This window comes from Glossina fuscipes, unplaced genomic scaffold (assembly GCF_014805625.2).
Source record: "Glossina fuscipes isolate IAEA_lab_2018 unplaced genomic scaffold, Yale_Gfus_2 111, whole genome shotgun sequence".
In the NCBI taxonomy this organism is placed as follows: domain Eukaryota; kingdom Metazoa; phylum Arthropoda; class Insecta; order Diptera; family Glossinidae; genus Glossina; species Glossina fuscipes.
In genome coordinates this window covers 3,580,203-3,599,612 of record NW_023998454.1, presented here as the reverse complement: position 1 = coordinate 3,599,612, position 19,410 = coordinate 3,580,203, and the positions used below count along the sequence as shown (strand labels likewise).

At 35.6% G+C, this 19,410-nt stretch overlaps 2 protein-coding genes across 2 annotated transcripts; one reads left to right on the top strand and one right to left on the bottom strand.

Moving 5' to 3' along the window:
• Positions 1–714: 714 nt before the first annotated feature.
• LOC119638972 (protein phosphatase PTC7 homolog) lies at positions 715–1,641 on the top strand. The gene has a single exon (XM_038036133.1). It carries the CDS (start codon positions 715–717, stop codon positions 1,639–1,641), a length of 927 nt encoding a protein of 308 aa, XP_037892061.1.
• Positions 1,642–4,526: 2,885 nt separating this feature from the next.
• LOC119639053 (huntington interacting protein related 1-like) lies at positions 4,527–5,614 on the bottom strand. The gene is made up of 3 exons (XM_038036222.1): positions 5,495–5,614; positions 5,012–5,424; positions 4,527–4,941 (listed from the first exon to the last, which is right to left on the bottom strand). Exons 1-3 carry the CDS (start codon positions 5,525–5,527, stop codon positions 4,527–4,529), a joined length of 861 nt encoding a protein of 286 aa, XP_037892150.1. The 5' UTR covers positions 5,528–5,614.
• Between the last annotated feature and the right edge of the window lie 13,796 nt (positions 5,615–19,410).

Genomic DNA, 19,410 nt, shown 5'->3' with positions numbered 1-19,410 from the left:
AAGGTGATCGTGGAAACAATTCCGGAATTACTCGTAATTTCGATTATATGTTAATTAAAATTATTACTATACAAGTGCTACGGTAACCAAAATGAAAGAGCGCTAGAAACGCAGGCTATCGGCTCTATTTTAGAAAAAAAAATTAGATATTGAATCTAGTAGTCTCCATAAAGTAATATAGTAAATTAATATTGCGTTCTGTGGGTATCAGGATGTCCGTAGGATTAGTTGTTCCGAATGTGATTCTTCTGACAAAGGAAAAGCTTAAGCATTTAAAAGGACGGCACCTTTTTATAATTAAAACAAGTGCTTGACTTCGGCATACGACTTGCATACATAATGTGAAGCCTTGAGAGCACCACAAAACTTTGACAAATGGAATTTACCTCATGTGGTGAGTATAAAATAAAAGGGTTAATTTTTATTTGTTCATGTTTTATACCTTGCGTTTTTTTTTGACATGAAGAAAAAGTTGAGAGTAATATTTGAAGGCAGAAACGAAGAAACGCGAAAACTTTGGTTCCCAAAATAAATTTTAATTATTTCAAAAAAGAAAAAGGAAAATTTTCGATCAGCAGTACTTGAAGTGTTACGAAAGGATAAAAGGAGAACGTGAAATTGCTTGAAGATTAAGGTTACAAACTTTGCGGATTCATCAATTTCAAAACCTTTAGATAAGAATCCTTCTTGTTGCGCACATATTTATAGAACAGAATGTATTCTCTCGGCCAGAGTTCTAAATTAATATCACGCAGATTTTTGTGTAGCAGATTTTCCGCATTATTGGAGGCCGCCACTCATGTGATTTCGAACAGCGCTGGACATAAATCGAGACCGTACTTTATATCTGTTGTTTGTGGTTTCCCAAAAGATTTTCTGACGTCAAACTACAAACCGGGCAAATATGGTGAAGACTCATGGTTCACAACTTCAACTCCCACCGCAGATGTTTTGGGCGTTGCTGATGGCGTTGGCGGTTGGCGTATTTATGGTGTTGATTCTGGTGAATTTTCATCATTTCTTATGAAAACGTGCGAACGTTTAGTGCACTGTGTTGACTTCAATCCCCAACGGCCTGTTAACCTGCTGTCCTTTAGTTATTGCGAATTGTTAGAACAAGAGAAACCAATTATAGGCAGCAGCACAGCTTGTGTGCTTGTACTCGATCGCGAGAGTGGTACTGTTTATACGGCAAACATAGGAGATAGCGGTTTTCTAGTAGTACGCAAAGGCCGAATTGTTCATAAATCAGAAGAGCAGCAACATTATTTCAATACGCCTTTTCAGCTGTCAATGCCGCCGCCCGGTTGCCATCACAGAGTGTTAAGCGACAGTCCCCACTCTGCAAATACGCTAAGCTTTCCCGTCCTGGTTGGCGATGTCATTTTAGTCGCTACAGATGGCGTTTTCGATAATATTCCCGAAACATTGCTGGTGGAAATATTAAAAGAAGTTGAAGGTGTTACTGATCCTGTTAAATTACAAATGACTGCGAACTCGCTGGCGGCAATAGCTCGCGCATTGTCATTTGATAAGGACTTCATGTCGCCGTTTGCAATTAATGCCAGACGCAATAATATACATGCCACGGGCGGTAAACCTGATGATATAACTGTAGTACTCGCAACCGTAGCAGTGTAATCTTTTTGTGTTACCTTTAAGTTTATTCACACAATTGATTTTATTTTTCCATTCTTGCGCGTGTACTTGGATTATGTTGCATGTCATTCAAAATTATGTAGTTGTTTTGCTTAATCGTCTTCTTTTTTTTATATGTTTGCTTTCACTTTCCATTGGTAGGGGTGAGTTACGCGTTATGTTTTACTTATAATTACACATCAGTGCGTTCCATATATCTGTGGTTAACTAATTGTTTTATTCTCTACGGTTACTTCATTGCATCATGCTAACACGAAAGTAGAAGAGAAATCGGGTGTCAAGGCGATCGTCTTATACGTGCAGCTAATTTATCAACGGCAAACTGCACACCTGTTCTAGAGTGTTTGCAGGGCAAATATTTTTATCAGCTTTTAGATCAATCATTGTGTCTACTGACTAGACATTCTTATTTTATTCGATTCATTTAGTAGAAGGAAGGCTATATGATTATTAAGCCTATAAAGTAGCCTGTTAAGCATAAAACCGTTGAATTTGATTTGAAGTGAAGCTTAAAGGTCATTTTGGCTAGTTTTGTTACTGTTTTCTTCCAATTTTGTTCTCCCTTCAGCCATATGTATGGTCCCCTCCAACTTTTAATGTGTCCACGCGTTCAGTTAAGAAAGAGGAAATTATTTGAAGATACTCTTATATAATATGACATTATTCTTTAAATTTTTGGTATTTGGATTATTTAGGCTATAAACGCCTCTGGGTTTTGAGCTGAGCTGGTAACGTAAAGCTTTTCCTTTCCTTCTTTCCATGTTAGTTTTTGATTTGTAAATCGAGGTATCACAATGGCGTGAGCGTTGTGTGTGTACATTTTTCAGCCTGTGTTTTCAAATTGTTTGTCCAGCCAAAGTGAACTTTTGTTGAGGCGATTTTTTTGATTTACTGAAATAATTTTTGGGATCATAGCTGCAGGCGAATATGGCTGCAGTCATCTGTAGACGCTACAGTTAAAATGTTCCCAACAATCGTAAAATTTTGTATTTGTATTGTATTGGGTGTTTCACTCGAAAAGGCACTCTCACCTAGGTTTTATATGTGTTAGTCCTTTAATTTTCGGGAATATCTCTTTTGCAGATAGGATTGAAGCAGTTATATATTTATGAAAAGTAGACCATCAAGTCAGATTTTCATAAGGACTTTTCCATGTCTAGCGGTAGCACGCCTTCGTAGCTTCTATTTTCGATTGCTTTCCTCACCGTTGTTTGATGGTACCGTACTTATTTCTGCATTCCGACATGTGGCCAGGAATAAAAAAACCTGCTGCTCAAAACGTATAAGCGGAGGAGTTCGCCTAGGGATTATACGTTACACTTTGACGAGATTGTAATTCCATTTAGACATGGAGCTATAGGCTCAAGTTCAGAACAATATTTAAGTGACTTTAAACCTTGTAATAGGTCATTTTCTAAAGCGACTAAATTTGGAATCGAAATCGAGTTTCGAATTGGAAAAACAAAGCAATTTCGTTGGAAGTATTATGCAATGAATAGATGGACGAGAAGTGTATAAAGACTTTTAGTTAGCAATTTTATAAAAATATTTAGGATTATTAAGAAATGAGAATTTTACCGTCTGAAGGAACTTTGATGATTGAGGTAATTGAATCTATATTTTACAGAAAAATAACTGAAATAATGCTACATACATTATCTTTGAAAAGATTCTTTCTCCTATTTCTATATTAGTTAATTACTTTATTAAACCATGGAGGGCAAGTGCTTCGAAGGAGCGGTTGCCTAATCGGAACGAAAACGGTAATAACTACGCTTAACACATTACTGAAAGAGGATATTAGGGTTGGTTTCCATACTCCCAGCTGAAAAATCAAGCTTAATAGGCGAAAGATGAGATCTAAGCTGCATAATAATACCTTCATTAAAACCATATACATATATATACATATTTTAGCTAGAGGGATCTAACAAGTTGGAGTTATTCAACTAAACTCAAGGCAACAACTATATTCGGGAAATTGACAAAGCAAAGTTCAAGCAGTCTGCCGTTACAGTGTGGTTGTATTGAAGTAGGTTTTGACGGAATAATTCATTGAAAAATACATCTAAGTTGACAGATGGAATACTAGTTTTCTTTCAGTATTTTATATTATCTCGGTAACTCTGTCAACTCTGTCTTAGTCAAATGAAGGATGACAGATCTCTAAAATTTTACCCACTTAATTTATATACATGGCGTTGAGACAATGGAATATCAATGAAATTAAGAAGTTGCCATTTGTGTAGATTAATATGTTGCCTACATATGTCAATATCGATAACTACATCCTCGAAAATATATAAAGTTAAAGATTTAGACGTTATTTTCTAATCCTATTAAGGTTCTAATAGAATCGCCAATCTGTCCGCAACGACTTTTGGTGATGTTTTGCGAACGTTCAGGTAGTCTTGAACTTTGTATTCTTTGTAAACTCAAGTTATAGTGTGTGTATTATATATGTAATTTAATTATGTTATGAATGTAGGCTTTTTGGCAGAAAAATGTAAGCCGTTGTGCATTAAAATCTTTATATTTGGCTGCACATAACTTGCCTTTTATTTAATAAATGAAATGAAATTTGTGTCAAACTTAATGCCGGTAGTAACCGACCCTTTTTTTTTATTTTCCAAATAAAATTTTGTTTCAAAAATTGAATTTCTTCTTACAAACTATCGAAAAATTAACAAAAATCAAAAAGTACGCTACAATATATATAACTTTTACATCTGTCAGATTCATTTGAATATATGTATATATATATATTATTCATATATTTAACAATATGGTTTTATTAAGACAAAACAGAAAAGAGGCCGCTTTCTGAAATTTTATTAGTGAGGTTTTTTCATTTAGCTTTTCACACATTAGCAATCCATTAATGAAGGAGCTGTAGGTTCTTGCAAAGTTAGTTTAGGCATATCTAAACATAGTGTGGTTGTAAATTTAGGTAAATCCAACAGATTTCCAAAATTCATTTGCATAAAAGTAATTTGATCAAAAATTTCTTGTACTATTGTATATAGCGAACAAAATCGTCTACATAAATCGGAAGAGGTGTCTGGGGATAACTGGGGGCGTAAATTTTTCACTAGAAGGAATGCATAACCATAAAGAGTATCGCTATCAGATACTGCACTAGGCAAAGCTTGAGCTAAAAAAAAAGTTTGACGACAATCACCAGAGTTATTAAGATTTTGTACATCCAGTGCAGACAAAACGGTGAATAGCAGCTCATTTAAATGCTCTTGATAAGCAAATATATGCGACAGTAATGAAATACTGGGAAAGTTGCGAGAAAAAAAGTGAGAAAAACATTAGCGAAGAAAAAATATCAAGCTGCAATAATTACCGACAGTTTTCACCATAGTCATCGATGTGCGATAGGTCACAATCTAATTTGTTTGTAAAGTTCTCGTAGTTGCACAAAAACCAAATTCTTCCATACAAGACTTTCCAATATGCCGCAATGCAACAATAGATTAAATTGTTTTGCTTTTCCCAACGTATCAAACTTGATTGAATTAGAGAAAAATAATCTGAAGAATCACGAATAACTTCTTTTGGCCCCAGACGCAAGACTTTATGCAGTAGTACGCAAAATTTCCATGTGGTGTATGCGTTGTTTATCAACGATGCTTTTTCAGCCGTTTGCCATATAACATGAGCATCTCTAAGACGATACGACAGGGCTATAATTTTGTCGACATGGCTTTGTTTAGCAGGCTTTAATTTAGGCGTAATCACTTTAATAACGTGATATCTCTTAATAGAAAAAAAGTGTTAAAGATTTTAAATTTTCCAACATTCCGTAGAATTTCAATTAATATTTTACCATTTGTCTTCGGTATAAGCGGTGATCACACATACTTTGCTTATATGTATCGTTTAGTTTATTAACAAACTTCGATTTTAATTATTTGAACACATCCATCGAACTGACTTAGTGAATTGGAAAGAGAGTAAACTTGTTTATTAATGATTGCAGATAAAAACCAACTGACAAATAAAAGTAAAAGTTCTATCTTTTCTGTGTTCATAATTAACAAAAAAAAAGAATCGCCTGCTTTGTTGATAATTTTATCAATATTCGACGATAGTGTAATCAGTAATATGGCAGTGATGTAAATGTATTTAGAATCTCGTACATAGTAGTAGAATGTCGAGTGTGTTCTCGCCGTTGTTTGAACTTAAGAAAGAGTATTGACAAGGTGAGGAATAAACTTCTGAAAATATTATCTTTAAGTGTTATGCGACACAATAAGTTATTGTACTAACGCGTACAGAATATAACTTTTTGGGCTTCAGGTGGAGGTACGGTACGAAAAAAGCGCCTAACGCGGAAAGTGTTACTACCTTGCTCAGTTTGACAGAAATCGTTGTTGAATCGCGATGGATGATAAAAACACACTTGATTGAGAAGAATTTGTCCTGACGCATACACCACGGCACAAGCAGGTGGCAGATCAGAAAATTTTGAGTCGTCTATGTATAAAAGACCAATCGTTACTCTCCAGTACTTGGGTTTTTTCAGCTATTAGATTCCTGAAGACGTAATGAGGTATCTTCTTTCTTGTGCATAGACAGCCAAAACAGCAGTCTTTGAAAATCCATGGAGGTATCTTTTTATTTTGTAAACATGTACACATCGTCCGCGTAGAGACAATGTTCGACTCTCGGTACACGGCAAAGAATTTTGCTAATTTCGTTGAAGGCGATCTGGAAAAGCGTGACAGAAAGAGGAGATCCTTGCGGAATACCATTCATTCGCGGAAAGGAAACCGCCGATGCGACATAAATGATTTGATGTAGTTGAAGAATTTGGGTCCAACATTCCATGATTTCTTCCATTAAGATCAACTCTGTCAAATGCTTCTTCAAAATCATTTCAGAGAATCCTTACATGATTCCGTTCGGAAATTGTTTTGCTTGTAAAATAATCAATACGTAAAAGAGCGTCAATGTACCCTCTACCTCGCTGAAAACCAACTTGTTGCTTTGTAATCAGGTTCTTGAACTCAAGAAACCAAGATAATCTACATTCCATAATCTTTTCCAATACCTTTGAGAGCCAAAATAAAGGAGAGATTGGGCGATAATCCGATGCGATGGAGACATTTTTTGACTTAAGAATTGGAACAACTGCTGCCAGTTTCCACGTGCATGGTATTTGGCTAGTCAAGAAGACCATATTATATAGCACGGAGAATAAATTATGGGGTTCTTGCTGGGAAAACGATTGCAAAGGTGGGATATAGAGCGAAAGCACTGTACATTTTATGTTTAAAATTATTTGTATCGTTACGACTTTTATGTTTGAGCTTAAATTTATGCGTTTGTGAGGTAGACTTGATCCTGTAAAAACACCAACTGTTTGTTTGGAGTATGAAAATTATCAATAAGTCGCTTAACGTTCCGTTGTAGAATTTTAAAAACTTTATTTAATTGTAGTAACATGGAGACGGAGTGGTAGGTGGGTTAAGTTGACATACCAGCGTCTCCGTCTAAAAGGTCGCTATAGGAATTTTGCGTGAGTAAATTGTTCTTACCAGCAGAATAATCTGTACTTGGGTGATTGCGCAGATTGGAAGTGCAACGAGTGGGCGCACGTGAATAATTTGAAATTGAAGGTTGATTAAGAAATGAGAGATTGGATTCATTACAACTTGTGATTTATCGACTAGAGTTGAGAGCTGTTGATTCTGGGGAATTTAGTTTATTAGATTTTAGGATACGTGTTGTTGTTTTAATTTTTTCAATATTTGCTGTTGTTTTGATTTTTTCAATATTATCTTCGGCGGGTGGTGGAACTGGTTTCGTAATATAATTTTTGGTTGATGGTAGAACAGGCTTTTCGTTGGAAGGAGTTAGACTTAAAGGCTTATTAGGCTCGATTTGCGAGGCGACAGCACCGTAGGTATTACTTTTGTTAATACTTTGCCATCCAGATGGATTAATTTCCTGGTACTTGCGTCGCGCTTCACACATGCCACAGTAATTTTCTGCTTCGATTTTTAGAAGTTCACGCATTTGTATAAAACTTGGGCATTGCTTGTCTAATGCCGATGCCGAGTGCTGATCATTACGATTTAAGCAGAAACTACGGGTACAGCTTTCAGCAAGTGGAGGAAGACCACAGTTGTTAGCACAAGATAGAGCACTGTTGCATCTTTGTGCCGTATAACCCAGGCGTTGACAGTTTTTGCATCTTACGGGATTTGGACTGTAGAGTTCCACTTTACATTTATACCAAGCCACATCAACAGTTTACGATAACCCATAGCGATTAAAGGTCAAAATAAACCTTTTTGTAGGAGAGCGAGTTTTTCCGTCGTCATTTAATTTAGTGATAGTATAGATTTCAGTCACTCCTTGATTGCCCATTTCGCGAACTATTTCGTCTTCCGGCACATGTTTTAAGCACGCCACATAAATTACGCCTCTAACTTAGTTAAGTTTGTTTAGCGGAAATTGGACATAAATTTGCTAATGATTTCGGACTTATGAGGTTTTTCATTGCACGCGGATTCCCAGCGAAGACGAGTAAATTACCATCACGTAGAATCGAGAGAGAGCCTATGTATGTTGTAATGCTATCTAGGGCTTTTTTTATAGCGAAAGGACAGATTTGTGAAATTGTTATGCTAGTATCAGTTGAAGAAATACAAAATATCTTTTGTCAGTAGGAGTGTTGTTACTGATTAGAAACACCGAAAGTTTGAATTTTTAATTTCTTTTTCTCTGCGGGGATTTGTCCGCTAATAGATGAAACCTATTTGAGTTTTTATCTGGCAGCCACGTGGCCATTACGCCTTATGGTTGTCTATTATTTAGCAATTTGGGAAAAGACCACTCACTGGAGAAAGATTGGGAACTACTAAAGGAAAACGTCAATTGTTTTCAATTTTATTTTTATTGTTTTTGTTTTTTTTTGTTTTTTATTATACATAGAGGAAACGAAAGCACATACGGTATCCTCGATATCTGCGATAACCAGTTTAAACAAAAACACTGAAAAGATACGAGCTAAATACACAAAATTGCCAAAACAATTAAAAAATCGTAGACGAAAAGAAAACACGCACTACTCAGAACACAAGTCGACTACGAATTAAATTTTAAAGACATTCTTTTTACACATTTTATAAAATGTTGATGTGCTTGTACCCCTTTTTTTTATTTTTTTCGAACTCATAATACCAACGCCAGTTTCATAGTTTCCAACCAAGTATATATCCGAGGGGGTCAAATAATTGTACTTCTTCTATTATCTTATTTTAGAATTCTACGAAACTGTGACTAATCGTATGAGCTAACGTGGTAAAATAGGCACAGGAATCTTATGAAGTTTGAGTGATTACACTTTATGTACCTCGGCCTATCGCCTATCATACTTAATCTCTTTGGACGGCAAACCGAAGGAGCTACGTCTAATCGGCGCCTCTATAGATAATTCACCTGGGGAATTACACTTATGTTTGGGAGTTGTTATTCAGACGACGGTTCGATCCAGAAGGAAGATGGTGTGCAATCTTCTTCCGCTCTATGCCTATCTTCGAAATTAAATTGGCGTTTCCAATCACATAATTGATTACATTTGAAATATGTGACTGACAATTCTTCCGTAATTCATTCCGGTCCTGACTTATAGCATATTGCATCCCTATGAGGGGAGATAAACTATGCTTTAATGGGGGACATAGATGGCCGACACCCTCACCTCCCAGTGGTGATCCCCTGGCAACGGAAGAAAAGTAGTTCTTGTTGTTGGCTACCAGGATGTATGGAGAATCCGAATGCAAGTACGGTTGTAAGTATGCCAAAGGCTTTGCAAAATAAACTAGGAGCCACGGGGGTCAGGAGGCTCGCCTCACAAAGCCACGTATGCCTGCGGGTGTATGAATGACTTTGTTCATAAAGTCGTTGGAATAAAAATTTTTCTCGAGAGAGATTAAGATACATTAAGATACCAAAAAAAAAAAACGAATTGACGGATGGCCTTCCCTTTGGCCTACAACCCTCTTAAGAATTAATACATGCAAATATTAAAAAAAGGGATTTGACGGAAGGCTTTTTCCCCTTTTGCCTATATACTTTTGAACGGATGTCACGGATGCCTGCGGGTAATGGTGGTAATTGATCAACGGCGCCGTGGAAGCCTTATGGCGGAAGCGAGCGCAATTTTTCCCTTTTGAACGAATATCGTTGATCAATTTGTGAGTCCTGACTGCTTGGGTGCAGCCCTTCGGGAAGTACTCGTGGTGGTTGTGGTTGGGAGTTCCTAGCCAAAGTGGAACAATCGAGTGCAGCTAGGCCTCACACTAACCAGAGTGACGGTTCATACGGCCATACACGGTGAACCATCTGCGCACCTCGGGGTAAGAAAGGCCCCCTTATTAGGGGATTGTCTCTCCCCCCGGGGGGTGGTCACTCAACTCAATTGAGTGCCTATGGTTGCAGGCAACCCGTCTGATTAAGGCATCATGATTAAGCCAGGTGCAGACGTTAAACACACAGAGCGATCTGCATCCCTATGACTGCCATCCTTAACACATAATAAATATAAGAAAAGTTAATAGGCGCTAAAAGTAACCTAAACCACACTTAAATAGTAGTATATATGGACAAAAAAACTATCTGTAAAAGTAGCTTAAACTACATGAAATACTTATGATACACGTATGTCTAAGTGTAGGACCAAAACGAGCATTGCGAGCCTTTTACCCTCACAACTTTTTGTTCCAGCAGAACTTCCACTATTATGGCGACACCAAACGTCAGTTGTTCGGTTATACAGTATATGTAAGTGTGAATAACCACTTAACGACTTAATTTCTTTCCCGTTCTTCCCTTTATCACTCGATTGGTAACCCTTTTAATTCATTTCTCTTTCAGCACTGAACTCTTTTATTTCCTTACTGTAAATGAACAATGAAGTCGCGACCCTAACGCTGAAATAATTATCAACATGAAACGATTCTAGAAAGCGACGTGTTTCTTTTCCAAAGCAGAATTTTTGTGGTTTGGTAGTGCTTCCAAGTTATTTGAATTATCGTCCTGAAAGCTATCAAGTACGGCAGGCTTATAAGACGTATGTATTAGTCGGTCGCCGTAAAAAGCGGAATAAACGTAGATACGTCGGCCTCTCCGTCCATTTGTTGAAACTATTCGAAAATGACATTTAGAAGCCATAGCTTGTGCACGCATGCTGTGCGTGTTATGTCAAAATGAACAAATTTCTAGCGATTAGTATTAGATGGGTGTATTCTGAGTTAGCGAAAAAATAATAATTTCTTCTTCATTCTTACATTACGGATTTCATTTCCTAGTGCTTTTATTTCAGTCCACTGAATAAAGGACTCTAAAGACAAAACTTTTCTCTTTTATATAAGAAACGTTTGGCGAAATTAAGAACAAAGAAAAATGGATCAGTGGTCTAACTTTTCAAAAATCGTTACAAAGCATATAAGCAAATTATGTCAATCAGGTAAATTTAATAAAAGTATTGTTTGATGAAGGGGTGCAAAGTTTCGACAACGTAATTCAATGATACTGAATATACCGTAAGCTATAGACGAGAATTCTTGTATGGGCGGAATGCAAAAAAATAGAGATAAGGTCTTTTGTTAAATTAATAGCATTAAATATTGAAAATTAGACCTTTATTAAACTTGGGCCGGGTAGGTCTATATTTGGGGTCCTAACTTTCTGTTTAAATATTTTTTAAAGAAAATTGGTGATCTGTAACAGCTCCTACCACATATAGGTATTCCCATGAAAATTAGACCTTTATTAAACTTGGGCCGGGTAAGTCTGTATTTGGGGTCCTAACTTTCTGTTTAAATATTTTTTAAAGAAAATTGGTGATCTGTAGCAGCTTTTACCACATGTAGGTATTCCCATGAAAAGCCCTTATTATATAGCAAGTAAGACTGATTCGTAGTTTTTTTTGACGAAAACAAGTGAAAAATAATAGAGTACGTAATAAGTAAATTAAATTTTCTAAATGGGGTTCACGTGCGTTGATGTTTTAGGCCTTCAATATGTAAGCTTCTATGAAAAGTGTGCTTTTACGCAAAAATTAGGTATAATTTTCACAGCATTATCACAAAAGTGAATGAATTGTATTACATGAAATGGTGTAGCGTATCTAATTGTAGACCCTCTCCGTTTACGATGTTCTTACTTGTTTTTACCTTTTTTCCTTATTTTTATCAACAGAGCAATAGACTTGCCATCATTTACAAGTCCTGGATAAGTAATATAGAACTGCTTCTCTGTGGAACTAAGATGGCGCTGAGAATTCTGTATGTAATTAAGCATAACGCCATTAATGTTGTTTTCTTAAAGGCAATATATTCCATGGACTATGTACGCTTGCTATTCAAGTTTCACTACACAAATTAAAATTTACACGCGTTTACGGGAATGTTACCTCGGTTTTGGCAAGCATCGTAAGCAGTATCAAGTCTCTCACTTTTTGATAAAACCGTGTCAAGGCTAACGTAAATCAGCTGTTCCTTACGAATCGGCCAATATGTCTTTTACTACGTCTTCCAAATCAAACGTTTAAGCACGCTGTTATCGAAGACAGTGAAAATTATCAACTCTAACTAATTGTCGAACCTATGAACTAAAATCGCTGATTTATGAATCTAACCTACTAAGAACAATAAAGGAATATTTGAGACAAAGTTTTGTCTGCACGGAGCATCAGTAAATGGAATTGTTTGAGGCGTTGCTACGTTGACGAACTCTGCAATTCGCTTCGTCGCTGGAAATATATATTTTACCAAAATACAAACCTAGTTTGGAAAAAACAAAGCTTGCACGTCAAAAAATAAATTGTTTATGTATTGTTAAAAATTCTGTAAACAGTTATTTGTTCCGCGAGTATTTTCGCAATAAAATATTTGGATTTTAATGGATTTGTAAAGAGATTAGTCGATTGGATTCTACTTCGTTCTGATTAAAAAAAATATATTCTACGAGTGCTTGCTGCTTGTTCCTATCAACTACATCAAGCGAAGAAGAGAAGTAGAAAGACATAGAGAAACATCGATAGACATACTTCCAGACGTGCCGAAGCCGACAGACGACATCAACAGAATACTGCCAACAATGATTCTTCTAGGCGCGGCACCTACCAATGCCGCGGAGGGCGACCAGGCGATGCCTCACCCAGTAGAGAGGTGGTGGAGGCAGAAAGCAAGTCATCATAAATAAATTTAAAAATCTATAGAGTAAACTTGAACTTTTTAAAACTAATTTTGGCCCAGCTTACCATGTATAACAAAGGAAAGAAAAAAGCAATAAGTATTCAAAATATAGGATATGTAAGGAAATAAATGCACTTGCCGGAGTGAAACCTTAAATCTTTTTTTTCAGGTTCAGGTGTATAGACGTATGTATGGAAGTCCTTAATGCTTCCCTTCGGAATTGGAGAGAAGAAGCCCCCCTCGCAATGAAAGGGGCAGAGGGCTAGCGATTACTATTATTTCTTATACAATGTTAAACCATTTTGCGGAGCTTGAAATAATGTTCAGAAATGCATTTTTTAAACTAATCCTTTTTAATCCCAAAAGTATTATTATAAATGATTTTAGTTTGGTTTTTTTTTGTTTTCAGCGTTTCAAAGATCGTGAAGAGCGACTACAAAGCGACTCCAAGTAATGTATGAAATTAATTAAATTTATGCATCTCAATTATAATTTAATGACCATTTTGCAAGCACGTTTATAATAAAATATTGCATAGAAAATCTCAAGGAAAAGCTGTACATGTAAACTTAATCGTTGTTCGTTTCAATGCATATTTAAAAAAATTCATTAACTTTTATGAGAAAATGAAAAAATAGTCTTATTTTTATTTATTAATTAATGTTAAGGACTGAACATTCAGTAAATTTATATTGATTAAATAATTAAAAGTAATTCAATTATCTTCGGCACAAGAGTGGGAGGCTGAATGGCGTCGAAATTGTAGAACTGATAGTAGTCCTAAGTGAGACAATTTTGCCGGCAAATCACAACCGAGGTAGGCATCGTTATCGATGCAGTAATTTATGATCGTGCGCCGATGAGAATCTAGGGGTTGCCGTATATAATAAGAAGGCAACGAGGTCGAGTTATTGCGACGTTAATCCGTTCCTCGTTTTGAATGAAACCTAATGCATGGTGCACATCGCTAGGTATATGCACCTTGCTTGATCTCACTGTTGAGATTAATATTATATCGCGTTCCTAAAAAAAACCAAGCGAAAACAACACTAATATTAATTCCGACATTAGTGTAATTTTACGAAAGGTATACCTCTCCTTGGAATTCCTCCACAGGACCAATTTTAGGCATTGCTACGTCGGCATCAAAAGAAAGTTTGCGCAAATGTTTAACTTGTTTTATGTACGGTGTTATAATGCCAATGGATTGTGGTCTCATGTTCTTACGATACAATTTAACTGTCATTAGGAAAACCTTCAAAAAAGAAATAAATGTTATGAAATACTAAATAGAAGGGATTGGGCTTTTAAACTAAATACAACTAACGAACTTCGCTTCGTGAGAATTATACCACGACGGCGAGTCTTCTTCCTGCTTATCTTCACTACGTATTCCGTGGAAGAATATGTCATGTGTCTTGGGTCGATTTGGTGATTGCGGCAGGAAATCGTCAAGTTGCTTTCCTTATCCTTGGTATCAGTTCCGCCTAATAAACAACCTTTTCAACCTTATGCGTTGTCAGTCTTGTTAAGTGTTGCGCTAATTCGCGTATCAGAACAACATCTCCAGTTTTGCAACGTCTTTTCGTGATCAACTCGATCAAAAGCCTTGGATAAATAATGGCTCGGGTCTCGGGTTTTCGATATTAAGTGAGGCACCAGCTTTAGGTATTGGAATAAGTTTTGGAGTAACATTTTCTGGAAAAACAGTGGTTTTTGTAACGCTATTAAATAGATGTAATAAATGGTTACTTATTAAGGGAAAAGCTTTTTCTAAAAATTTTAACGGTATTCCATCAACACCGCAGACGATTGATTTAGCGTAAGCGAACGCGGTGTGAAGCTCGTAGCCGTTAATACATGCAAACGAGAATATGTTGCGTTATCAAACCATCTAAAAAATATTTATTTATGTGATCAACATCTAATTCGGTCCTATTGCTAGCTATTCTTAACTGATACCATTGGAATCATTATTAAAATTCTATCAAAGAGATTTTTCTTCATTCTTCACTTAGTTCTTTTTGGCTCGTTAGTATATCTGCAAAATACATTCCATTTAGGGGAAGCAGGGTCAATTTACGGGTCGTCAAATATTTTAAAATTTAGTTCTTCCTCCTGCTCACACAATTTACGGGTCGTCAAATATTATAAAATTTAGTTCTTCCTCTTGCTCACACAATTTACGGGTCGTCAAATATTATAAAATTTAGTTCTTCCTCTTGCTCACACAATTTACGGGTCGTCAAATATTTTAAAATTTAGTTCTTCCTTTTGCTCACACAATTTACGGGTCGTCAAATGAAGTTGCATCGGGTCGTACATGGTGATGAAAAACCTCATCAATGTTTTGAATGCGGTAAATCTTTTAAAAGACCCGACAAACTGCCCACATATATGCGCGTGCATTCAGAACTTCGCCCCTATAAATGTACGGAATGAGATAGAAGTTTCAAATATGCGCCCATAATACGAACACATATGCATATACATACTGGCCAAAAGCCTTTCCCTTGTAAGGCTTGCAGAGAAAGTTTCTCACTAAGGACATCTCCAAATGCACATTGTTTAAAAAATAAAATTCGTGTACACCCAGTAAACATGTGCCACGACTTTTTTATTTAGTAAAAGCGGGTTTGAATTTGTTTACAATTGAGAAAGAATCGAAAAAACGAGTTTGGATTTGGCGAACACTTGTTTGATTACAATTGTGACTCTGCATTTGGAACCATCTGAGAGTAATAGAATGAGCCAGTCTAAATTTGGACGTGTTTGATTACAATGGCGATCCTGAATTTGGAGGCATCTGAGATAATACATAAAAATATCATATAAAAAAACAAACGCTTTATTATGGAAATTTTTTTAAGTACATTTGCTAAAAGAAACATATAATTTTTACATTTGGCTGATATGCTTTCTATAAATTGCAACACTTCGAATTTGCGTTCAATTTTGTTAGTGTGAAAAGTTTAAGTTTGATTCAGTTTTTCAAAATGCTGCATCGAAATTCTATATTATTAAGAGGTTTCATTTCTCTGGGTGTATTATCTTATCATAAAATTTTCAAGCTTCAATGCGGAATTTGGCATAGTTCAGTAAATATTTCAACTATTTGCCAGCAATTGTCAATTAACGTATCTATAATTCCACCATTGCTCTCGTCTGAAAACAATGGTTAAAGAAACACAACCATCAGCCGTCCTTATTGCATTAAGTTCTAATTCTTCGTTAAAATTTTCGTTAGTGTCACCACCAGATAAAATCAAGTTTCTGGCTCATCTAAATACTTGATAAATAAGTGTGGCCTCAGAGCAGCCGCACGCCACTACTTTCTGCGTAATGCAAATGGTACCGGAGCCCATTTCAAGTCGCAAACTATCTTGCATCAATAAGGTTTTTAGCTTACGCACGTCTCTGACCACTACATGTCCAATAAATGATATTTATAAAAAATTTCTAAAGCATTTTAACACTAGATAAGCATACCGTCTGGCCTTTTCTTCAAATCTGGTTTATTACCCGTTAGTTATTAATAATTCTCGACGGTCTTTGCGTCAGGAGAATGGCTGTGCCAAATAGAATTTCTTGGACACGAACGAACGTTCCTCAAGTCAAGTTGACGAATGTATAGATTTAAGTTAGTTTCAGTATAACATATGTAGGGCTAGATATGGGTTGCCTGCAAGAGAGACCAAAGTGCCACCTGACTTAACAAGCTGATCTGAAAAGGAGGCATTCGATGAGAATCGGAGACAAAATCGCTTCTTCTTTGATGTCGATCCGTAAAAAATAGTAGAACTTCATAGCATGAAAGTGATTAACAATAGTAAAACGTAGGGCAAAATTATGTAAAGGTAGTTAGTGATGACGAAAGTGTGGCTTGGAAATCTAGAATTAAAACAAATGACGTCATATTACTTGTAACAAAAATACGGTAGGATAAATATTCAGTGAAGATGGATTAATATTAATTTGTGATTAGAAATAAAAAAGCATTGTGATGATAGGATCAGATAAGCGGCAGTATTATTTTTGCGTAATCAGAACGGGAAATAAGGAAAAGTTGGAAGGTTTGAACAGAATTCAGTAGGATACATTCAGCTATGGACGAATTTTTGTACACACTACCTTTATTTTTAGATAGAATAAGCAAATATTTATTGTTGCAGTCTATAACTAATGAGCAAATTACTTATTATTTTGCTTTTGAAAACGGAGGTTTTCTCATTCTACGATCGTGTGCGTTGATCGGTTCGGTCCTTCAAGGCTTATGCGAAAAATCAAGACGATATCTTTGTTTTGCGGCCAAGCCAATGTTTAGCACAGAGATTAGGCTGACAGACGAAGATTTTTACAGACGGACAGACGGGCACATTGGAATGTTTAAATTTGTTTCAGAATTTAATGGTGGAGTCTTAGCGGTGTTGCACATATATTGGCAAAATTAATGTCCTCTCGATGATAAAAAAAGGAAAACGTGATAGGTTAGGAGGAATGAAATACCAAGAACTACTAAAACTGATAACAAAAATTTATATAAGCAATAATAAAAAAAAAAAATCACTTTTATATCACATTATTGCCATGGAGCAATTTTCACCAAGGAGTATTGAAAATTAGTCCATTTTACCTTATAAAGGTTCAATTTCCGTAGGAGCGATTATATGGCAACGGGTTCAAAAAGTTGCCCCATCCGGCCCAACGTCTCCACACTCATTCAGAATGTCGAAATGCTATTCCTAAGCGATTTTTGTCGCCAAATTCTAAAAATTACGATATTTGTACTTACAACGATGGCTTATCAAGATTTCATCAAAATAAACCATGAGAGAAGCACCGATGGGCACACAAGCTTAGATCGATTCAGAAAACGATTTGACTGACTCGACCGGTGTAATTAGTGTAATAAAAGGTGGATCTACCTTCACCCCTTTTGGGTGTTACATCCATTCGCACAACCTTATAACTAATGACCACATCTACAAAGTAAATGTGCTTGAAATGTCTTTATATGAAATCCGGAATAGTAGTTTGATAGTGCTACATTTGGGCTACGTAGGTTTATTTTTTGGGGCTCCTCCCATACAAAAAGTCTCATGAAAGCTAGCATCGTTAAAAATACGTTGTGTCACTTGATACCTCAAGCTCGCCGCTTTACAGAATATAATTACATTTAAAATAGCAGCCATTAAGAGATAACAACTGCGTAAAGTCAAACAGTCTTTAGCTAAGTAATGCAAAACACGGCCTGAATAACAGACCATAAGAGGATATAAAGGATAAAACGCCAAAGTGTTCTCATAAAATAATTGTATAAAATTCTACTTCTAATGTATATACATTTAATAAATTGATTAAAAAATTGTAAAGTATATTTAAAAAAAAAATGTATAAAGAAAAATAGTGCGTTGACTGGTAGGTGCATTTTTTGTTATTTAGAATTTCATCTTTTATCAACGAGACCCATCTGAGATGCACATAGTCTCGCTGGGAATCTATTTGGTGTCTCCTTATAAAATAGCCTTCTTATAATAGAAGCAATACATTCATATAACGATGCTTTTTAATTTAGAACACATTTTCGCTACAAATAATTCATTTTCAGCCAGAATATGATTCTCAAAATTACAAATTAAAAAAAAAAATCACGAAAGTAGAAATTGTAACAATAAATAGAAATAACAAAGTAATAACAATATAAAATATAAATAAATGGATAAATGATAGGTATATTCTGTACTTTCAGTTCCATTTTTTCACGTTTAGTTAAGTTTAAAAGAGAGAAAATGCAGTTTCATAAATGAAATGTAATTCTTTAGAATAGTTTCCTACATTTAGCCGTCAACTTACTTTTTTTTTAGATTTCATTTTTCATATTGGCGGCGTACAACATCAAGTATGCATTAAATTTATAATATAATACATAATGATTAACATTAATTCTGGTACAAAAAATAAAAACAAAACAGAACCTTTAATTAAGCTTTAGCGCGGTTTCGTAATTCCAATACATTTCAGATATGTCTTAATATATTAAATTTTTTTTTTTTCCAGTATCATCTCCGGGTTTTTTTTGGTTATTTTTTAAAATTATTATTAAATAAATTCATGATGTTGTACTTTATTGGATTCCGCAAAATTATTTTGTTCCCTTCTTCAATTTACGAGCACAACTGGAAACACACGAAGGTAAATTGATATGCAATATTCGGTCTTTCAATGTAATGTATTTAATTTTGTATATCTCAAAATTTTCGGAGAGCAGCAGGATGAATCTGTCCGATGCGGTAACGTATACCTTACCGCCGTAATGCCAAACAGAAGGGAATTTGTTTGAGATGCTTTGAATCAAATAAGTTGATCGATGTAACGAAAACAGGTTTTCAATATGATGTAGAGTTGGCTATCGAAGACGATTCATCAAATGATAGTAACGAACTTAGTGAGCCATCAAACCTATGAGACCTGAGACAATGTGCGTTACCATTTTATATGTTAAAGTTCTGATTTACTGACGATTTTTCCAAAA

Coding starts and splice junctions, on each gene's coding strand:
- LOC119638972 (XM_038036133.1), top strand. CDS start 715: ATGTATTCTCTCGGCCAGAGTTCTAAATTAATATCACGCAGATTTTTG.
- LOC119639053 (XM_038036222.1), bottom strand. CDS start 5,527: ATGTGTGATCACCGCTTATACCGAAGACAAATG. Junction 5,425..5,494: donor GCTTATACCGAAGACAAATG/GTAAAATATTAA, acceptor TTTTCTATTAAG/AGATATCACGTTATTAAAGT. Junction 4,942..5,011: donor GACTATGGTGAAAACTGTCG/GTAATTATTGCA, acceptor CAACTTTCCCAG/TATTTCATTACTGTCGCATA.